Genomic DNA, 24,161 nt, shown 5'->3' with positions numbered 1-24,161 from the left:
TAATCTTTTTTAATATTAATTACTAATGCATGTTATTGTTTTATTTCGTTTTTGTCCAAAAGCAGAAATAAAACAAATTAATTAAAATCAAAACTACTGGACACTTAAAAGTAAAAATAAGCTGTATCAGTATCAGTAAAAATAGCATTGCATCTAGATTGTTAAGGCACAGTGATAAAAAAATTTAAATAAATCAGGAATACAGAAAAAAGTCCCCTTATTTCAATCAGTTTGTGGACCCCTGTGCTATTCGCATCAATAATGACCCATCCACCTTAATCTCACAACAGCTCCTGTGAGATCTACAAAACTGATTAGTACAGTGTCACGCTATAGTAACATCCTCTTCCCCTGATCCGGCATCTGCTCCCACAGGGGCCGCTTTCCTTTAACACCAATCCACTAATAAAGCGCTTGGCTGAATGAGACAAAAGTTAAAAGAGCTAGACGACAAGGGAGATACTGGATTCATCATGCTGCTTGCTCTGTCACACTTTCTCTCTGTCCTTTCTCTCGCTCACACTGGCAGAGCATCAGCTAATGTAACCTGACTTGTAGTGCAGCTGCCTACAGAGTAAAAAGTGCTGATGGCAAAAAGCCACAGTCTCTGTTCCCTGGACAGGTGGGAGAGTCAGCCAATCAGTAAGGCTTCATGTTAATCACACTGTGATTGGAGCATGAGATTCTCACTCGTGCTCAACCACAAGAGCTCATATGGTGAACACGGTGCCTTGGGCCAGGAACCTACTGCACACTATCTAGATAACTTTGGTGTAGCTGGAAGTGTTTGCGCTCATGTACTTGCGTGATTTGGGTTTTAACACACACACACACACACACACACACACACACACACACACACCTTCCTGCAGGCGGAGACAGAGGACCCAAGGGTGCTCTCAGATTTGACTTCCTGTGTGTCCGCGGACTCAGACCCCTCAAACATGGCAGATGATTGGAAATTACTGTGGAAAAAGAAAGAGAAAACAACTGAATCCAACATCAATTCAACAGAGTGCATTAGTGTCTCCACTTTTTCGGATGGATTGATTCCAGAAGCATTTTTCATGGATCAGGATTTCAAAAAAGTCTTCATTAAAGCATTATAAGCCATATACCAAGCCAACCAGCTATGAGGGAAAGAACTACAATCCCATGAAGCAAATGACAATCAAATGATGAAGAAATATACAATTATTCTTTTGAAATTGATTATTATATCTACAGGAACAATATATGTTAAGTTTATTGCAAAATATTCATATATACACAAATTTAAGTGTTTTTAGCTTGCAACGACACTTTGATTATTGAACTTTTCTGTGCAGAATCATGGGTAATGCAGTTTTCACCACAAATTCAGCTTTTAAAGCAATAATTCACCACAAAAGGAAAATTATCCTCATTTACTCACCCTCACGTCGTTCCAAACCTGTATGAATTTCTTTCTTCTGCTAAACACACAAAAAAAGATATTTTGGTGATTGTTGGTAACCAAACAGTTAACGGTAGCCATTGACTTCCATGGTATTTTTTCTCCATACTATGGAAGTCAATGGCTACTGTACCAGCATTCATCAAAATATGAAATAAATTCATACAGGTTTGGAATGACATGTGGGCAAAATGTGAGAAAGGATGACAGATTTGTCATTTTTGGCTGAACTACCCCTTTATTCAATTATTTTAAAAGTTGAAAAAGGTAAATGGATGGCTTCAACAAAAGCATTTACTATTGATTACCAACCTCAGAAAACTCACAGCGGGTCTGTCGTTGAAAATCTAATTCCCTACAGACAAAATAATGCTTTTACTTCTAAAACCTGACTGTTGCACTCTATAACTAATTGTACTAACTTACTGAAAAAAGAAGAAGTCTGGGTGTGTGAATAAAATGAAGCAAATTACATTTGTAGATAAAGACAGTGAAAGGAAGGAAAATAACATGGACTGTTTAATTAAATTTGTCAAGATTAATTGACTACTGGGGATACATTAAGTAAGGATGAAACACCACGGCCAATCCTCTGAGGTGACAGAAGAATAACATTATGCAGATCATACAGTGTGCAGTGATGTTCTTCTGCTCCAGAGCATTTCTATCTGAGCTCCATATTCTCCCTGAACGCAGACAAATTAACCTCTTTTGTTTATATTATAAATGAACCCGCAGAATGTACGTGCTCTCCATTTTTATGGCAGCAGCAGTTGGTCCCTGGTCAGGGTTAATTGTGGGATCACAACTGAATTGCATGTGAAAGGGATAGTTTACTCAGAAATATAGATTCGGTCATCATTTACTTACTCTAATGCTGTTCCAAACTCATGCCGTTTTATTTTTTCTCAATTGTGAGATTTTGGCCTGCTCTTTTCCATTTAAATGGACAGTGATGAATACTGTCGACCTCACAAAGAGCAAAACGCACTACAAAGGACCATTAAATGATCTGATCTGCAAACAAACAACAACCACAAATGACATTTGGGAGCCACAAAATTTAAAGGTCCCCTGAAACGCTTAGAAACACGCAGCGTTACTCTATGTGTTGACGTCATTTTAACTGAAACAGGAAGACAGGGCAGGACATATCAAGCAGCCCCGCCTCTTTTTAAAATAGCCAATAGCGTTCGTTTACATCACAGCTTGGGCTAGAGCCGATTAGAGCCGTTGAGCTCCGTAAAGTCGCATTTGACAGGGTATGACAATCTCATCCATATTGCTGTAAAATATAGCATTCTGTGTAGAATTCAAATAGCTCCGATACATTTTGTGGTCTGCGCCGACTCTCGCATGTGATCCGCTCTGTGTTATCGTGTCTCTGGACCGGAGCAGAGTGTGTGTGCGGTGCGGTGGTTAGCGTGACACAGCGCCAAACCAGACTTCTTTTTTCCTCAATGGAAAGCATATTTACACTGTTTGAATCGTTCCCCTATATAGTGCACTACGTGTCATTCACTGTACAGAAAATACTAAATCTGTGAACAAGTGACCGATTTCAGCCGTGGCTTCAGCGTCTATTTTATAGTGTAGGGGGCGGGCGCTTCGGATTCTAGAGCATTTGATTGGACAGAAAGTTTGATGAGAAGCTGAAGTACGATGTGACGTCAAAAAAAATCATTGAGCCGTTTTGGCGGAAGTGACAAACTGCAAGCTTTGAATGCTTATATCTTCTAAATGCAAATTTTGTCACTGTTTTGGAGCACACTGCCTTATAGATAACCTTAAGACTAACATATTGATACTAACACCCAAAAAACTTTACTTTTGATTTCATGGGGACTTTAAGACTTGGATGCATAAAAGCATCTAAAAGTTTAAGTAGATACTTTTAGGGTGTTTTCTGTCATTTAGGCGCTTGCAGTATAAATCATCATACACTTTCTTGAAAACTTTCCTCCTTAGATTTCTTCTTGTGTTTCGATGACAAAATAAAATGACATGACAGTAAATGATGAACTGATGCCAGTGTAAACTCGAAACTTGATTTATTCTTTATTATCTATAATAAAAGATTTCAAAAGTACATCGAGTGCCTTCCGTAATGGACTGTAAAACACATTAGCGATGGTCAAAACTACCTATACTTACAAAATCATTTAGTCAGTGGTTTATCTGAATGATACCTGATTTTCAGCCAGCGTTTAGACTCGCTCTTGCATTTTTTTTAATGTTTTGAGTGCAACAGAATGGAAGAGAGCAAAGACGAGACATGTTTTTCAATGTCTGGACTACTTTTAACTGATTTAAAACACAAAACTCGTGGCAGAACGCTGAAAAACAGCTTGAGACGTGACGCATGTGACATGACGTCTGTCTGAATGTGCACGGTTATAACATTTCAAAGAGGGCTACATACCGTGCAAACGGTCAAACAGCTAAAACACAGCATGCTGTGAGCAAGCTAAAAATGTCAAAACAAGAAAATAAAATCGAAAACAGTTACTTATGACTTGTGTGAACGTGTTTTTATTCCATGTCTTTTCTCTCACTAATCCGATTGTGTACTCAAGTCACCCCTGAGAAAGGACTGGTTCTGCTGGGCTTTCCTCAAGGCCATGACGGTTAGATAGCAAATGACATAAGCTTTCCATCCAGGAAGGCAAACACTTGAGCATCAGAAGGCTTAACTGCTTCGTTCTGAGGAGCTGTCTTGGGATGTCAGCCTACTGTATATTCACCTAAAATGTTTATGAATATCTTTTGGCCTCAATCGAGGATTACCTGAGAGCCTTGAGGGACCTTTTAACATTAAACACTCAAAATAGCTGCAACTACGCGCAATTGTGTTGCTGTAATGTGTGGTTCGGTTGACGAAAATGAGAAAAACGTACTTTAAATCCCTTCCTTCAACACTTCGGCAGATCGAGAGCCAGGGCTGCCAATGACAAAACGCAGATCTTTCTTAGTTATTCTTAGTTCATTTTGAGCTTAGCTTAGTCAGCTCGTCATTATTATCAATAATTATTTGTTTCTGGCTATGTGACTCAAACACTGTGTCCTACTTCAATGACAACACCAGACGAAGCTACAAGATGCAACAAAATCAATCACAAATCACAGCCAATCAGAAGAGCAGGTGGTGCGGAGCAACGGAACGTGAAGAAACAAATACATACTGAATTAATAAAAAAATAATTATTGTAACGTGATTCCAAAAAATGTACACGGTGACTGATACAGTCTTTGTCTTGGATTACACTTGTTTGTTCACAGTTTATTTACCCATTGTCACGTTCATTATGGCTATTTAAGTCATGCAAAAATATATTCAAACTCAAATGATAATATTTGAATGTTGTACAAAACAAACAAGCCCCTGAGATAATCATTGAGCTGTCACAGAAATAGAAACCACAAGACAAAAACTATGATAACATGGAAAAGATGCCACTTCACATCTGGTTAGGACACAATGTAAAGCATAGGCATCATCTACAGTATACTTTTAGCCATTTTTCACCATCACTATGAAACAGCTTTCAGCAGGATTATATCTAAAAACAAATGAAGCATCTCATGAGTTATATTGAAGAATTCCAGGAATATTCAGAGAGGCGGAAGTGAATTTCTCTAGTGAAGGGTCAGCTTGAGTTTTGTAGTGAGTCTAATGGTGAATCTGCATTTTCTCCTTTAGGCATTCTTACAGAATTGCATTTTTGCTTTGCTTTTGCACTGTTTTGCCATTGTCGACATGTGCTAGATGGACGCCTTTGACCATTGCACTCACGTTGCAAGCTTTAAAAAACACAATTTTGAGACCTCACTTTTTTTTCTTCCATTTGTGTCGCATGTTTTTAAATGCAAAAACTAGTTTTTAAACACAAACACACATTCTGTGTGAAGTTCTGTGTGAAGTCTTGAATTAAACAACAGGGTATCTGCACACAATTGTTTGGTGCACATAAATATTTGTAATATGATATACTAAATGAGCTAAATAGAAAGGAATGATTTCACAATTTTAGCTATGTTTACTGTAAAACCATTACCATTTGTAGCAATTCCAAGACAGCAGACAGTTATTTGTGCAGCTAGCATCAGACTGAACTTATGACACGAAGCCATAAATGCCATTTGACAGCTATCAAATGCACCACTCTTGTGATTGCTTTGCAGCTGAATGAAAACAGATGTTAAAAAAACTCAAATTATCCCTTGAGGACATGAGCGCAGCTGCCTGATGTGTTTGGATGTGTCGTGGGCCTGAGCTACACTGAAGCTCCAGTCTTTATGGAAATCGTGTCGATGGTTACGTGAAGGCTTGTTATTATTTATCAACAAAAAAGCTGGAAACGTTTTATAGCCAGAGGACAATAATGGTGAGTAAAGTGAAACACGATTAAACAGAGTACATGCGTGAAATATACACTCCCATGTGCGTTTTGCTCATGATGACCTGTCAAAAGCAAATTCAATTTTCTCAGGCTGTCAATCACCGTTTGGGAAGTGAATGCAAATGCTGTCTTAAGCCTGTTTACACCACCAGTGAACTCAACTTTCAACGAGAGCTGGTGATTTCCAGTGGCATGACAAACAGTGACCTTTGGCGACAGGATGATAAGGCTGAGAAAAGTGTAACTTTATGCAAATGTGGAGGGACTTGATATGAACATACTTCTGGAGTTTACGTGGTTTAATTTGAATGTAAAATTGCTTAAAAATTAGGCTGTTTTTCACCATAACTAATCGAAACTTGGAAAAACATAATTAAAACAATAATTAATTAATATATCGGTTGAAGTATAATGTCACTCCTTTATTTGCTTACTTTTGCTATAGACTCTAAGCCCTCGATTTTGATAAGCATGTCTTAAATGAACAATTAATGTAATTGCCCAAATTTCAGCAACCATAAATAACGAGCCTCCAAGAAATGTCAACAAACCTGAACATCCAAAATGATTGACAGGCAGTAAACCTTTCTGTTTGGCTATACAAGTGCGGCCGTTCACCTGACTCTTTTGGTGCGTTCAAGTCATGTCGGATTGATCGTATTTACGAGTTGAACGCACATGAACGCCACCACAAAGTTGTTATTACGAGTGGGAAACTCGAAATTTTATTTAAGCCCCGAGTTTCCGAGTTGCGGGCGTGTCAATGAGAAACATGGCGGAATCGATGGATGCAACGTCTGTAGTTGACGGTAATTTTTTGTTTAAATTGATAGTTTAGTTGTCCTATAAACTTAAATTGGTCATGTTCTTGTTACGCAGCTAGTTAACGACATCCAAGTAAAAAAATGCTATCGTTTTTGCACCTACAGGTGAAAAATCTTTTGATTTGCCATGTTGCATGTTGCATTTAGCTAACAGCGTTTTAAAATCTCTGTATTTTAGCGTTTGTTGATGCTGAAAATCAGTTATACTGGAATCCTGGTTTAAAAAAAAATATTAAAACCGCAAAACACACCTGATGCGAATTCTTTGCTCTTCAGTTTCTATAAGCAGAGTTAACAGACCCGCTTGTATTTTCTTGTAATTTATTAAAAGAAGGTACACCGCCATCTTGTGCCGACTAAACCTGACGTCGTAATTACGATTAGTCAACTCGGAAGTACGAACGTCCCACTTGAACGCAGCATTATATTCTGTTTACAGATAGAACCACTGTCACAAGAGACAGGACGATTATGTCACGACATATATTTGAGTTATATCTGTCGGTCTGAATGAACAATTTGCATGTGGTATTAAAATGCTTACAGCACCGGCTTCAAGTCCAAATTGATAGTTTAGTTGTCCTATAAACTTAAATTGGTCATGTTCTTGTTACGCAGCTAGTTAACGACATCCAAGTAAAAAAATGCTATCGTTTTTGCACCTACAGGTGAAAAATCTTTTGATTTGCCATGTTGCATGTTGCATTTAGCTAACAGCGTTTTAAAATCTCTGTATTTTAGCGTTTGTTGATGCTGAAAATCAGTTATACTGGAATCCTGGTTTAAAAAAAAATATTAAAACCGCAAAACACACCTGATGCGAATTCTTTGCTCTTCAGTTTCTATAAGCAGAGTTAACAGACCCGCTTGTATTTTCTTGTAATTTATTAAAAGAAGGTACACCGCCATCTTGTGCCGACTAAACCTGACGTCGTAATTACGATTAGTCAACTCGGAAGTACGAACGTCCCACTTGAACGCAGCATTATATTCTGTTTACAGATAGAACCACTGTCACAAGAGACAGGACGATTATGTCACGACATATATTTGAGTTATATCTGTCGGTCTGAATGAACAATTTGCATGTGGTATTAAAATGCTTACAGCACCGGCTTCAAGTCCGCAAGTTCAGTCATTCTACTGTAACTGCTTAAATCTAAACAAATGTAAACGATGGGACTTGTACACAAAAGCAATATATTACAGTTAAGTTGTTAATTAAGAGAACCGTGACCACAGACCGTTTCTTTCTCTCTGGCACTTGTTCCGTCAAACCCGGGAACGTTTCATCTTTAATGCGAGCTGGCTAATGAAGTTTAAGATTGTAATGACACTTCGCTTTAAATAATCCATTCCGCTGTCACGGTTAGTTTTAACATGACCCTGTTGACCGTTTAGGTCAGAGACTGAGGTGAAAGGAGAACGGCTGCTTTACACGCTTCCCTCAGCTCAAAACCATTTCAGACGGACAACCGAGCCCAGATATCTGTTACGCGGTAATTCATCACATTTTCAAAATGTCATCAAATATTTGAGTAACCGGTGGATCATTCTGCAAAAGGAAAAAGATAATAATCAAAATGTATAATAATAAACAAAAAGAAAGCCAGCGCGCGAACAGATGCGCAATAAATGAGCGTGCGTTGCGCGACGTCCCGAGCCACCTGAAATAAATGGGTTATTTTTTTTATCTATAAAGACACCTTATCTTGAGCTATTTTCTCCACACAGTCGTCGAGAGACACGAGCATTCATCCTACCACATTGCCTTATGCGTTTATGAGCAAACAATTCGTAGCCGAATAAACAGCACGGCGCTCAATGCATGTAACAGTCTGTAAGTAAATCATATTCTAATGTTAGCAAATCAAATGCACTTTTCACGTCTTGCACATGCCCCATGGAGAGCGGGCACACACAATTATTATTTACTGATTTGTCTTTTTCGTGTGGTTTAAGTACACATTTTAAGATTTTAATACCGCAAAACTATGTTGCTAAGAATAAAAACTAGTGGATGAAATCGCATCTAAGATTCGGCTTATATTAAGCACAGTGATTTATGATGGAAAGCTTGAAATGCGCGCACTTACCCCAATATTTTCAGGAGGCACTGGGTTTCTGCCACTCCTCCCAGAAAAAAACCGAGCACTAAATAGCCTTATGTTCCTATATCATCCTGCGTGCCAAGAAGCCCGAGCGCTGTGGCGCGTGCCGGTGCCCCTGTCCCGAGCGCGAGCGCATCACAGTCTGTCAGAGCAGCGGAGGAATTTCCAGCGAGAGCTGCACAGACTGTAGTGAATGCCAGATAAGGCTATGGGACCCGCCAGGCATCATCAAAACAGCGGGGGAACTCTACGTCACTGCGGTTTCATTTGATGAACAGAACGCGGCAACTCGACTGTGCGCATAGAAAGACCAATGGTAAAAGGTAAACGAAGTCAAGCAGGCATAGCGACAGCTCATGACATGTAGTGTGTTCTACGGAATATGGAACATGTGCAGACCGACATCAGCACATATAGAAAAACTGTCTGGACAAGATATATAATAGATGCTTGGGTAGGCTAAATAACGTATTTTCTAACTAATGTCCAAATTTAAAATGAAAATATTAGGTTTAAGCAAGTTTGGCCACATATACAGTATAGCCTACACTCTAAAAAAAATGCTGGGTTAAATATAACCCAGCGCTGGGTTAAAAAGGGACAAACCCACATTCTAAAAAATGCTGGGTTAAATACAACCCAGTGCTGGGTAAAATAGGGACAAACCCAACAATTGGGTTGTTTTGACCCAGCGGTTGGGTTACTACCCAGAAGGTTGGGTTAAACATTTAACCCAACCGCTAGGTCAAAACAGCCCAATTGCTGGGTTTGTCCCTATTTAACCCAGCATTTTTTAGAGTGCAGCTATTGGATTGTATGGCCCAGCGGTTGGGTTCAAAACAACCCAATAGCTGGGTTTGTCCCTTTTTAACCCAGCGCTGGGTTATATTTAACCCAGCATTTTTTAGAGTGTATGTCAAAATGTATATCTTGCATTATTTTGTTTTCACAACTGAATCCCATTTTTCTTCACTAATTCATTTGAAATGATCCTGCAAATGATTTTTTTGAAAGGTACCCTACAAATATTTTATACTATTAAACAAACGTTTGAGGTAAGATTTTTCAATATGTTTTCGTAAAAAGTCTTTATTTATTTGATGCAAAATGTAGTAAAATTTGAAATATCATGAAACATTTTTGACATTTAAAATAGCTGCTTTCTATTTGAATATATTTTAAAATGTAATTTATTCCTGTGATCAAAGCTGAATTTTCAGCATCATTACTCCAGTCTTCAGTGTCACGTGATCTTTTGAAATTATTATAATATGCACATTTGCTGCTCAATTATCATCAATGTAGAAACAGTTTTGTTGCTTAACATTTTTCAGGATTCTTTGATGAATATTAACTTTAAAACAATCAGTTTCCACAAAAATATTAAGCAGCACAACTGTTTTCAACATTGAGAATAAGAAGAAATGTTTCTTAAGCAGCAAACCAGTACATTAGAGTAATTTCGAAGGATGTTTGACTATATTTTGATCAAATAAACGCAGCCTTGGTGAGCATTAAAGACTTCCTTCTAAATAAATGAATAAATAAAATCATTTCAAACTTTTGACTGGTATAGCCAACGTGAGGTCATAAAAGCTACATGTACAAAAATAATTACAGAAGCGTCTGAAAAGTTTAGTTTCAAATAGATTTAGTCACACAGCAGGACACTGGCATCACTGCTTCTTAAGGTTGTCTTGTTTGCTGCTTAAATAGAAATGCTTCTCATTTACATAAACAAGTGTTTTGACTCTGTGTATTGTTGTTGTATTTCATTTGTCTGTACGAAGAATGTGAGAGAATGTATAAAACGTCTGTTTGCAGCTTTTAGTGCATAACAGATGACAAGGCTGAAAAACCCCAGTGATTCTGTCATTTTCCCCAGAGATCTGCATCCTTAGTAAGTATGATTCAACGCCAATAACTATCAACACCCTCTCAAGTATATTTTCACACCCTGCAATGCAAAAAAAAAAAAAACTTCTTTCCACCTCCAATTCTCAAGTCAAGATTAATGGACTAGTTCATCCAAATATGATAATTTGCTGAAAATGTACTCACCCTCAGGCCATGCAAGATGTAGATGAGTTTGTTTCTTCGTCAGAACAGATTTGGAGAAATAGCATTGCATCACTTGCTCACCAATGGATCCTCTGCAGTGAATGGGTGCCGTCAGAATGAGAGTCCAAACAGCTGATCAAAACATCACAATAATCCACACCACTCCAGTTCATTGGTTATCGGCTTGTAAAATGTGTTTGTAAAACACAGATCCATCAAGATGTTTTTAATTTCAAACCAGCTAAAATACGAGTCCTCTATTCATAATATTCTCCAGTGGAAAAAAATCATCTGGTCTAAATCAGGAGCGAAATATGCACAGACCAAGCACCGTTTACAAGTTAAAACAGTTCAAAATAGCTCTAAACTAATATGTGGGTGGATTTTGATGTGAGAGTTTTTCAGAAGGAAATATTATTATGGATTATGGACTCATATTTTAGCCAAAAGCAACAGTTTAAACGCCTTTATAAATAGATTTGCATCTTACAAACACGCAGCTTTTCACTTCACAAAACATTATTCATGGATATATTATTGTGATGTTTTTATCAGCTGTTTAGACTCATTCCGACGGCACCCATCCACTGCAGAGCATCCATTAATGAGCAAAGTGATGTAACGCTAAATCTCTCTTTCTGTTGCCATGAAGAAACAACTCATCTACATCTTGAATGGCCAGAGGGTGAGTGAATATTCAGAAATTTTTTTATTTTTGGTTGAGGTATTCCTTTAAGGCACTCTGCAATAAAAGCTGCCGGAAAATGTGTCGACTTGCTCTTATGACATTATTGTTTCAAGTTTTATTCTATAATATAAATTATGCAGGAGGCATACAAGCAGCAGATGTTTAATTATAGCCTCTACTGACATTAGTCTGAACACATCTGGTTTGATTTACTGCTTCTTTAATGACTGATACGAGTGTTATTGGCCGGACACTGATACAGCACTGACATGCATCAGACGGCGTGACTCTGATGTCTCTCTCTCATCCGTCTGTTTAACATGCATTATCTAGAACTGTCCCTGCTGGGCCCGTGATGGCGACTGACAGCTGTCACTGTGACTTTGATGGCAGCAGCAGAGAGCTGGCCTGAGGTTTACAACAACAGAGGGACACACAATCTTGCATTTTCATCAGATGAAAAGAAACGTGAGTACGGCAGAGGCCATGTAAGGGAAACAATGGAGGAGGAAGACATGAGGAAGACGGGATGTGACACCGACCGAGATATTTATGGGATATAGGTGGCATGACCCACAGGGCCCAGGGGCTCTTGGGGAAGAGCGGGCCGTGTGACGTATATGCAGATAATGCCAGGGGCCGAATTTAGAGTTATGCAAATCACATGCAAATTTCATGTGTCACTTTAACGATATGCTAATTCCCGGTGTTATCTAAATGCCGTAAAGAGAGGAGTCTGTCATCTAATTAGGAGGGATGCTTATGAGTCAGGGTAAGGTGTGTTTACAGATGCAGGAGATGCTATCGTGTGTGTGTGTGTGTGTGTGTGGATTACGATACAGCTGTGCTGGAGAACGAAATTAAATTGACAAGTTATTTCCACCTAATCCCACAGTCAGATAAGCGCGGCCTTTTATCACATCATCAAAGACACCGAGTGCCCTTTGTCAAGAGTACATACAGCACACGCCGCTGCACGCTCTCCAATCGAGTACGAGTTATTGGAGGAGGCACACAGGGCTTGGCCCACGTGGGTGTAATTAGCGTTAATGGGATAGTTGATCAGTATAATTACTGAGACTCAGGCTGCTGTTATTCTAATCGTGGGGATTTATAAGTGTGTCTGTGCACATCAGCTACCTCTCATAATTCACATGGTTACGACCGGCATCGCTGATTGTGATAATCACACGCCGCTGCTTTCTTTTAACGCAAAAGCGATTGTGGGAGTCGCTCTTGGGAGATTGCACTGTAGAAAATGTTTTTTGAAACAAAGATTACTGGAGTATAGGTTCTTCATTGAAATACTATTTCAGTTGTTTCGTGTTTAATTCATTGTGTTACTGTTACTTGCCTTTTCATTGTAATTATTTGTGAAACTGAAGGCAAATTTCTGAGTGGATATTGTTTCTACGGCAATTTTTTTATTATCGTATTTTAATATTTCTACTTCAAAATGTCATGTTTAATTCAATGTGTTACTTGTCGTTTCTTTGTAATTATTTGTGAAATTTCAGCAAATTCTTTAATAGAATAGTTTCAAAGCAAATCTTACACCAATTTTTGAGATTGCACTGTAGAAAATGATTTTTAAAGTTGTAAATAAAAGAAAGCTTAAATATTAGTTACTTCTCAATACGTCTGTTGAAAAAATTGTAAACAAACATTTTTTTGAAGTTGTAAATAATAATAAAAAAAACATTATTAAAGTGTTTCAAAAGAAAATACTACACTGTAAAAAAATATTTTTTAAGTTGTAAATAAAATAAAGATGACTGGAGTATACTTTACAAGAAGATACTATGCACTGAAAAAAAAATTCCGTAAAATTTACGGTAAAAAACTGGCAGCTGCGGTTGCCAGAATTTTACCGTAAAAAATACGGTAGCAACGTTTTAGGTTTTACAGTTTTAACTTAAATTTACAGTTAAATACTGTAATTTCATTAACTGATATAATGTTAATATACCAAACTTTTGAAGTACTGAAATCTGTTTTGTATCTTTGTAATACACTGATAACCACCAAATGCAGGAGGTGATGAGAAAGTCACACGATGAACCAAAGCCCATCACAAGCAGCTTTTAAATAATAACATATATAGAAGGTGCACAGTGTCATTCACGCAAACACTAAACACCATCACGGTAACACTCATGAAACTGAAATAATGCAATAAACGTTCATTTAACAACATTAGATGTAACACACAACCCTAATATACAAAACTGATAAGAAAAAACTAAGAAGAAACATAGTTATTTCAACAAAAAAACATCAAATTTGAAATGTAACGCAGGGAATTCTGGGAATGTCAATTTATGGTTATTCACTGTAAATTATACGTTCTTTTTCACTTCCAAAAACGGTATACTACCGTAAAATTAATGTCCAATACATGTAATGTCCAATACAGTTTTTCACCGTATATTGTAGGGGAATTTACCGTTAACCATTTAACAGGTTTTTACTGTAGCATTTTTACAGTCTTTTACCGTTAAAGTCACGGTCATTTTTTACAGTGTACTGTAAAACGTAAAGTTGTAAATAAAACAAAGATTATAATATGTCTTACAAGAAAATACTATTTCAGCATTTCGACTTCAAAATTTCACATTTAATTCAATGTTATTTGCCATTTCTTTGTAATTATTTGCGAAATTTACTAGCAATTTCTATGTGAATACTGTTATAAAGCAAATCTCACACCAGTTTTTTTCAGAGTGAAGAGGGAAATCACGTCGATGACCTCACATCACGTGTGTTTATGAGTTTGCGGTGGTGGAAGGATTGTGTTGACAGATTGTGTTTCCAGACCACTGGTGATAGACCAGAATTATGCTGTGCCAAGATCTTCCCTCTTCGAGCATCAGTTACCTGTCATGACTGTCTGGCATGGCGAGTTTTACATCTGTCATCTGACTGATCTTTATTCACTGTCCGTTGTCTATGATTATAATCTCCTCTCCACTTCCAACCTTTTCCTATCACTCATTATCACTTGACATTTCTCTCACAAGTCCAACATCCTTCACTGTCTGTCACTATCTCTGTGTCTCTCAGTACAGATGAAGTCCTATTGTCTTAAAGAATAGATTAAATTATGTCCTCATATTGCCAGAAACCCGTGTGACCTTCCTCCCTGGACAAAAACAGATATTATGCAGAATGTCCATGGCAATTAACTTCCATAATAGGGGAAAAAAATAATGATATATATATATATACAGTTTATAGTCATTGTCAATGTCTACAAGCAACTGTTTGGTGTCACAAGAGTTTACATTGAATTAAATGCCATATACTGTTTATTATGTAACCAAAATACCAGTAACATCCAGAAAAAAATATTCTGTAAAGAATTCCGAAAAAGTCTTATTTTGAAATGTCTGTGCTTTACTACTTCCAACTGCTCATTCAAAAAGATGAGGGACAAAAAATATGCACTCTTAACCATCTATAACATATTACAATATAAACACCATGAAGTAAATAAATACTGTCATAATTTATCAATAGTAGATCATATGAAATCTATTGACATAAATGCATGGTATTAATTGAATGCAAACCATGAGCCTGTGGAATTTATGTGATTTGTTTTATTAAGTCAGTCTTTTGAAATTTATTAATCACTACTGCAGATTGTGATTCCTGTTTTTTCATCTCCAGATTTAAGGCCTCTTAAAATTATATTTTAAAGGGATAGTTCACCCAAAAATGAAAATTAGCCCATAAATTACTCACCCTCAAGTCCTCCTAGGTGTATATGACTTTCTTCTTTCAGACGAATCCAGTCAGAGTTAGATAAAAAACTGTCTTTGATCTTTCACGCTGTTTAATGGAACTCAGCGGGTTTTGCAGTGCTTTAGTCCAAAAGAAGTTAAATAAAAAGCACCCATCCTTAATAAAAAGTGTCTCACACTGCTCCGGGGGGTGAACAAAGGCCTCCTGTAGCGAATCAAAGCGTTTTTGTAAGAAAAATATCCATATTTAAAACATAATAATCAATTTAATCTAGCTTACACTCACTGTTGTACACGGAAGCAGTTCCGGGCGGATGACGTATGGAGGTCGGCTTTGCGCAGGAAGCACAGGGGAGAGGTCAAAACAAAACAACGGTCACTTATTAGAAGTACAAAACAAGGATTTGTAAAGAAGAATGTCGGAGGATTTCGATATAAGCTAAGAGGAGACTGGTTTTCCTTTGCTAAAGTAAGGAAACTTTGCTTCCTTTGATCCTGTAAACAAACGTTGGTTTTCACGAGACTCACCGGCGCATGCTCAACACCGACATCTTACATCATCCTCCCAGAGCTGCTTCCGTATACAACTGTTGGCGCAAGCTAGATTAAAGTGATTATTATGTTTTAAATATGGATATTTTTCTTACAAAAACGCATTGATTCGCTACAGGAGGCCTTTGTTCACCCCCCGGAGCCATGTGAGACATTTTTTATTATGGATGGTTGCTTTTTATTTAACTTCTTTTGGACTGATGCATGCAACACCCACTGAGTGCCATTAAACAGCTTGAAAGATCAAAGACAATTTTTAATATAACTCCGACTGGATTCGTCTGAAAGAAGAAAGTCATATACACCTAGGACGACTTGAGGGTGAGTCATTTATGGGCTAATTTTTGGGTGAACTAACCCTTTAATTTATTTAAGACTTTTTATAACATTAAATTTGATTCAGTTGAATTTCAGACATTTTAAAGACTTGCAGCAAAAAAGAAAAGAACAGAAAAGAAAAGAAAAGAAAAGAAAAATGACAAAAAGCACCTTAAAAAAAACAAAAATGTTCTGAAGCTATCAAATATAATTTATTTACATTCAGATAAGGCATATCAAGATGTGTTGTGCCAGGTCTGCGCAGGCTGGAAGTGAACATTTTCTTTTTATTCTTTCATAAATTCATGATAAAGTACAACCTGCGTATTGCTACGAAAAAAACACCTTTCATGCGACTTTATATATTTGTATTATTGATCTCTCTTATTTTCTATATCTCTTAATGTTTGTGTACACATTTGTTGGTTTTGTGTGTGTGTGTGTGTGTGTGTGTGTGTGTGTGTGTGTGTAGTCATCCAAACCAGAGGGATTACTCAGATTTGTAATTAGTCCAACGGATGCTTCAGACAACTTAATTATGTTCCTTAATTAACATGCAGACCAAATGGAATACCAGGTGTTTGGTCTCCTCAATTCAATTAACGCTCCTTAATGCCAGTCGACCTGCATGGCAGGGCAATACATGCAACAATTATGGATCAGGATTAGAACTGAGACATAGCTGAGTGGCATATCAAAGGACATTATCATACACAAAAGAGGCATAATGTACTGCTAATAATGGCACACAGACGGCCACGATCATTCCTGGAATATGGAAGCGGTTCTAATGATCTGTGGAAATGGGACTGAAATGCACATCATTAGAACAGGACTAAAAACAAAGCCATGGGGCCGACACAACAGCGGGAACGATGCTAGTGACACATGTCTTATTTTTCCGAAAGAAATCGCATACATCAAATGTTATGTTAAACAGAATACATTTCTCATAAACAACTTATGTTCATTTATATTCAAAAAAATCTGTCCCTTTATCACTCCTTATGACTACTGTGTTCCTTGTCACAGTTGCCTTTTGGCGATTCATTTCTTAGCATAACAGTAAATAACATTTTTAGCTGAAACCGTGGTCCTTAGTGATTCATAAAATCTAAGTCAGCATAAAATAAAATAAAAATAAAATACCATCACTACTACACTGTAAAAAAAATTCCGTAAAATTTACGGTAAAAAACCAGCAGCTGTGGTTGCCGGAATTATACCGTAAAAAATACGGTAGCAACGTTTTAGGTTTTACGGTTTTAACTTAAATTTACAGTTAAATACCGTAATTTCATTAACTGATATAATGTTAATATACCAACCTATTGAAGTACTGAAATCTGTTTTGTAGCTTTGTAATACACTGATAACCACCAAATGCAGGTGCTGATGAGAAAGTCACATGATGAACCAAAGCCCATCACAAGCAGCTTTTTAACAATATCATGTATAGAAGGTGCACAGTGTCATTCACACAAACGCTAAACACCATCATGGTAACACACTTTTTCTCTTCCAAAAACAGTATACTACCGTAAAATTAATGTCCAATACATGTAATGTCCAATACAGTTTTTCACCGTATATAGTAGGGGAATTTACCGTTAACCATTTAACAGGTTTTTACTGTAGCATTTTTACAGTCTTTTACCATTAAATTCACGGTCATTTTTTACAGTGTAGAGTAAAAAAGAAATCATATCAAGGAACATAAAATGAATACCCAAGGCTCCTGAGAATATATTGAGGTCTTACGAAGCGAAACAATCTGTCTGTGCAAGAAATTTACAACATATCTGTAATCCAGAGCCACATGCAAACAGGGAAATCTGATTATTTTCCACAAACGGATTCTTTTGGATGCTTCGTTTCAATTAACTGGTTCAAATGAACGATTCACCAGTTAATTTACGTAAAAACACAATGACATAACGCATACACAATTATATTATTAAACCACCCAATGATAGTGTGAAATATGGATGTTTTACATGTCTAAAGCACATCATAAGCTTTGATCAGCTCACCTATTTACATAAAGAGAAACCATAAAAACATTCATTTGGCCCCTCCGTTCAATAATAATAATATTATATTATAATATTCATTCAGCAGAAGATCAGATACGCCTGTATTCAGATGGTTCAGTCTGAAATGGTTTTGTGATCTGGTGGATCCAGTTCTCTGAAATGTACCGGTTCTAAAAAATGATTCATTTGCGAACTGGACATCACTCTAGACAGTTTGCCTGGGGCTCTGGATTATATAATAATGTTGTAAATAATGTTCAATTTCTTGCACAGACGATCGTTTCGCTTCATAAAACCTCAATGTTTCGTCAGGAGCTATGGGTATACATTTTGTGTTGCTTTTTTTGCTTCTCAAATTACCAGTAGCCACTGACTAGCATTTTATGAATCACCAGGGACCACAGTTTCAACTAAAAATCAATGATTGCTAATATATTTTTTCAATTTAACTGTTTTTCATGTCTATACTGCTATAGTGAAATGTACTGTAATTCCTCAAATAAATGTTTTACTAGCTGGCATGAAAACGGTTATGAGATGCCAGCTCCTGTGGTCCTGCTGGCTAGCGTGAGAACGCACTAGATTACACTGGCACAGACTGCACACCCAAACCTGTATCAGTGTTGTGCAGAAAGTCTGCATAATATTAAAAACAAAAACACACTTCCGGCCAGGGTTTAAAGTCGGCATGAATTTTAAATTCACCCTCTCTGTTTTCTAAATGTATGTATTTGATCTTAATGTGAACAGTTCATCCATGCTCTTCATTTTTAAAGAAACAGTTGACCTGGGGAAAAAGAGATGCTGAGAAGTTCCTCACCCTCAGGCCTGAGTTTTCTTTTCTGAGTTTCTTCATGGGACAGAATTGGAGAAATTTAGCATTACATCACTTGTTCACCAATGGATCCTCTGCAGTGAATGGGTGCCGTCAGAATGAGAGTCCAAACAGCTGATAAAAACATCACAATAATCCACAAGTCTCCAGAAAAGCTGCGTGTTTGTGACTTTTTTAAACTTCAAATCGTTGCCTTCGGCTGAAATACTAGTCCTCTATGCATAATATTTATTTTTCTCCAGTGAAAAAGTGGACTCATCTGAAGGAGGAAGGAAGTATGCAAAGATCAAACACCGTTTACAGGCGAAAACCTTTTCACTTGAGGAAGCTTATTATGGATTACAGACTCATATTTTGACCAAAAGTGATAGTTTGAAGTTAAAATGTCTTAATGATGGATTTGTTTCTTAGAAACATGCAGCTTTTGGCTTCACAAGATGTTAATTGATGAACTGGAGGTGTGTGGATTACTTGTGGATTATTGTAATGTATTTATCAGCTGTTTGGAATCTCATTCTGATGGCACCCATTCACTACAGAGGATCCATTGCTGAGAAAGTGATGTAATGCTAAATTTCTCCAAACCAAGAAACAACATTTTATTCTTAAAACGTCTTAAAAATATGTGTGTGTTTTTCTGGCTGTTATTTTCTGATTTATGCAGTGCTAAAATCACCTTTAATTTAGTATGTCAACAAAATTAAACAAGTATTTTGAACCAGCCTTTATCCAATGTTCAGATTTCTGTTCTGGAAATGTGGATATTTGCATATGTCTCGTTTGCATATTTAAACATAACATTTGAGAAAACGAATGTGTGCTATTTTTAATGCAATCAGCCCACTGGGGACGTATGGCGATATCCATCACGTCATTTTTTGAGCCCATCATTTTTAATCAAAATGTCATGATTTGATCTCCCAGTGAAACGACAGACTTGACTTCTCTCTGGGGATGAATGCCGGACTACTCCAATCATTTTATACAAATTGCACATTGCTGTTCTCACACAGTGGGTTTGCTGTTGGATCAAGTGTAGTATGCACTGCCTCATGCTTCAATAATAGTCCCTCTCTGACGTAAGGTAATAAGGGAAATCAATGGAGTGTCCTTTATGGACATCGCAGAGCTCAAGCAACTACATATGCCTTTTAATGCGTCACATATAGTGTGCTAATGACTCTTGCAGAGGCAGTAACAGCTCTCATAAAAGACATTCCGATGCAAAGCCTGCATTACACTGTGACAGGTTCACAAAACAATCTGCGCTGAAATGTGCTGCACAAACCGTTAAGGTCAGGCTGAAATAATTGGGGACCTTGTTAAAAATAAACTTCAGGCTCTCTTTCCTAATGTTGGGATGCTCTGGAAGGATATGCAGTGTGGCTGGTGCAAAACACAGCCAGGAAAAGCATGTTCTAGTGTTTATGTTTCAGTATGTTTATCATAGATCAACATTGATTTTAAAATGTAAAGGAACATTTGATTTCTCATCACCTCTCCAAGGACCAATTCACAAAATGAACATGTCAACTCACTGTAAAATCCACCTGCTCTATAACATTCACCCAAATATTGTGCATCTTGACAGATACATAAAATCAATCATACACATACACTCACAATTACACACATAAATGAGCAATTGCTGCTGCCATTCCAAGCATGAAAGAAAAGAGTTACTGACTATTTCAAGCGTGAAAACATGGAAAACGTTTAATATCTGAAAGATGTAAATCCATAATTGTTACACATGCAAATTATATATTTATCTTAAATAGAAATCCTTTGTAACAATATACACTCTAAAATATGCTGGGTTGTTTCAACCCAACTTTGGGTCAAATATGGGCTAACCCAACCATTGGGTTAAAATTTTTTAATAAACTTTTTAACCCAAAAGTTGGGTTAGTCCATATTTGACCCAAAGTTGGGTTGAAACAACCCAGCATTATTTAGAGTGTACATTATTGTTCGAAAGTTTGGTCGGTAATTCTTTTTTTAAAGAAATTAATACTTTTATTCAGCAAGCATGTGTTCAATTGATAAAAAGTATAGTAAATACTTACAGTATATTGTTAGAAAAGATTCTATTTCTACTTTTTACCTTTGTATTCATCAAAGAATCCTTAAAAAAGTATCACAGGTTCCAAAAAAATATTAAGCAGCAAAAACTATTTTCAATATTGACAATAAATCAGCATATTAGAATGATTTCTAAAGGATTATGTGACACTAAAGACAGGAATAATGAAAATGTAGCTTTGCATCACAGAAATAAATTATATTTTAAAGTATATTAAAATAGAATACCATTATTTTAATGTGTAATAATATTTCACAATATTACTGTTTTTGTTCTCTTTGATCAAATAAATGCAGCCTTGATGAGAATAAGAAATCTTACTGATCCCAGACTTTTAAACAAGAGTGTATATATTATTTACATTAAGTGCATTCCCACTTTAAAATTCCCAATGGATTTCTGAAGTAGGGAAAAGCGTCACATGTCTGCACTAATTACAGAAGCAATAATGACTCTCATAAATAGTAAAAACGAAGAGAAGAAACTCTTAATGAAGGTTGTTATTGCTTAACTTTAGAAGAAGGAGAGAGAGAGAGTGAGATGGTAAAAAAAAGGGTCAAGATGAGATCATGTTTGACCACAGTAATATGACACTCTGTTATGCCAAAGTCTTGTCTGTTGGTGTCTGTATCAAAGTGAATCAATTCTTATCAATAATAAAACAGGGTCCAGACCTGAGCCGATATTCATTGGGAGGTGTCAATTAACTGTGCGTCTGTAGAAAACGAATACTCAACTGGATCTGTCAAATTCTTTTAGGCCTCATTAGCAACAGAAATGAATTATGTATGATCACCTTTTAAATCAATTATAAATTAAACCCTGCAATGGAAACAGCAGGTAACAGGAATCAAAGGAGAGGAAGGAGAGAGGGGAAAGTGAGAGATTTAGTTTCGGTCATGGCACAAATGGCCTCCATAGGAACTGCAATGAAACAAATTCTGCCACCTTCATACTTTTATGGTGTTTTAATGGTTTCTTTTTAGCTACCGATAGAACCGGAATCTTCATCTCATGTGAGTGCACATCAGGGGTTCTGCAGGTTTTATAATGCTCCATTTAAGACCTTTTTAAGACAATTTCAAGATTAAATCGAAGGGAACAGAACATGCCAATATGTTCTCTGAATGCAATTGTCTAGGGAGCAGAAAATGAGCTGCATTAGCAACAAAATACAACATTCAGCAGTTCATTTGACAAAAAACTTAACTAGAATACGAAAATAACTTTTACCTTATCTTCTGATCACACAGCAAAAAAAGTGCTGTTCTCAGTATTTTTGTCGTTTTCCAGTGCAAATGTCTAAAGTTTCTTAAACTACATTGAAAAGCAAAATTAGCAAAAATAAGCAGTGGCGGCTCGTCAGGGGAGGCAGGGGAGGCACAGCTTCCTCATAATTTTGAGGTGAAAATGGGAGGAGGATGATTTAATGTTAATAAAATTCACAATTCATTTCAGTTCATGTCTCAGAATGTGTATTTTTTGTTTGTAACTTCACAGTTGTAATACCATAATGTGAAAGTGGCGCTTGTCTATCACGAATGTGCCGAATCTGCTGATGTAATAACAACCGCCAATAATAGAGAAGGGTAGTGGGAGGCCGGGGGAGAGATGAGCTCTCGTGCCTCCTTTGGTAAAAAGATTTGCCAATCACCATCGAGTGTTCACTGTCAGCGCTGAGGAGTGTTGAGAAAAGAAACTTCGTAGAGGAGGCTAGCCTCCTTCTGATATCAACCAATCATCAAAGAGACGTAAATTACGTGATATTAGTTTGAACGTCTGCCGCTGCGCTGATAATGTACCAAGTACTTATGATGAGTAGCGATATTGAATATTTGATCAGATTTACCAAGCTGTCATTCAAACAGTATATACACAAATTTAGGGAAAACAGCTTAAGCTGGATATAGGCTACAGCAGTCGGCTTAATTAAATGGCGAGTCAGGCAGCTCTCTTTTAATACAGACTTTTAAGGGATGGATGTTTGCTTCAAGTGATAGGCCAGGTAAGTGAAATGATATTATCTTGCTGTATGCGTGTCGTTTTCTTTACGTTTTCTGACTAAAAGCAACCAAAAAGCCATTTTAAAGTTGTTAAGCAAATAATAATAATAATAATAATCGGCAGGGATCCCAGACCAATACAATTAGTGTGCCTCCTCTATTTTAAAACCCACAAGCCGCCACTGAAAATAAGAGGTCTTGTTTTCAGAGAAATTGATTAAAATGAAGCAAGTTCATGATTAAAACGAGAACAAATATTTGTCAGTGTAGGGGGCTCAGAAAAATCAAGGAAAACTAATTTTCATAACTCACCGACAGATATTTGTTTTTGTTTTTAAGATATTTGCTTCTGTTTCTCGGAAAACTAATTCAACTATCTTAATTTTGCATTTCAAGTACATAATACAGTATATCCTGATTTAAAGGGATAGTTCACACAAAAGTGACAATTCTGTCCCTCATGTTGTTCCAAACCTGTATGAGTTTGTTTCGTCTGTTGAACATAAAAGAAGATATTTGGAAGAATGTTGATAACCAAACAGTTAATCGTAGCTATTGACTTCCACAGTATTTTTTCCATAGTGGAAGTCAATGGCTGTGGTCAACTTTTCATTTTTGAGTGAACCATCTCGAAGGCAAAAAAAAAAAATCCATTTAATGCCACAACTTAATGAATTTAAGACTTTCTGTTATGAATTTAAAGGGGTCATATGATGCGATTTAAATTTTTCCTTTCTCTTTGGAGTGTTACAAGCTCTTGGTGCATAAAGAAGATCTGTAAAGTTGCAAAGACTAAAGTCTCAAATCCAAAGAGATATTCTTTATAAAAGTTAAGAGTCAACCACGCCTACCTAAAACGGCTCGTTCTAACACGCCCCACATGTCTACCTCACTATGTGGGAAGATTTGCATAACGCCGCCCAAATGTTCACGCAAGGAAAGGAGTAACTTTTATTCTCGCTGTAGTATTGTTGTTGCCGCTGCCTTGTCATGAAGACGCTGTGTGTTTCATTGTGAAAGCGAAACTACTTTGTTTGGTCTTCCAAAAGAGGACGATATCCACTTC

At 36.9% G+C, this 24,161-nt stretch overlaps 1 protein-coding gene across 4 annotated transcripts in view; it reads right to left on the bottom strand.

Moving 5' to 3' along the window:
- Positions 1-24,161, bottom strand: part of sphkap (SPHK1 interactor, AKAP domain containing) — a 114,324-nt gene that overhangs the window by 42,381 nt on the left and 47,782 nt on the right. For 3 of the 4 annotated variants that reach the window (XM_016261728.1, XM_016261745.1, XM_016261735.1), the window contains exon 3: positions 863-965. In XM_016261728.1, coding sequence (XP_016117214.1) covers positions 863-965 — 103 coding nt within the window. Of the gene's footprint in view, positions 1-862; positions 966-8,755; positions 8,918-24,161 lie in introns of those variants that run through there. The other variant, XM_016261739.1, reaches the window with a different exon arrangement.

This window comes from Sinocyclocheilus grahami, unplaced genomic scaffold (genome assembly GCF_001515645.1).
Source record: "Sinocyclocheilus grahami isolate Dianchi unplaced genomic scaffold, SAMN03320097.WGS_v1.1 scaffold31.1, whole genome shotgun sequence".
NCBI classification, from domain to species: Eukaryota; Metazoa; Chordata; class Actinopteri; order Cypriniformes; family Cyprinidae; genus Sinocyclocheilus; species Sinocyclocheilus grahami.
This window is presented reverse-complemented; position numbering and strand designations above follow the sequence as displayed.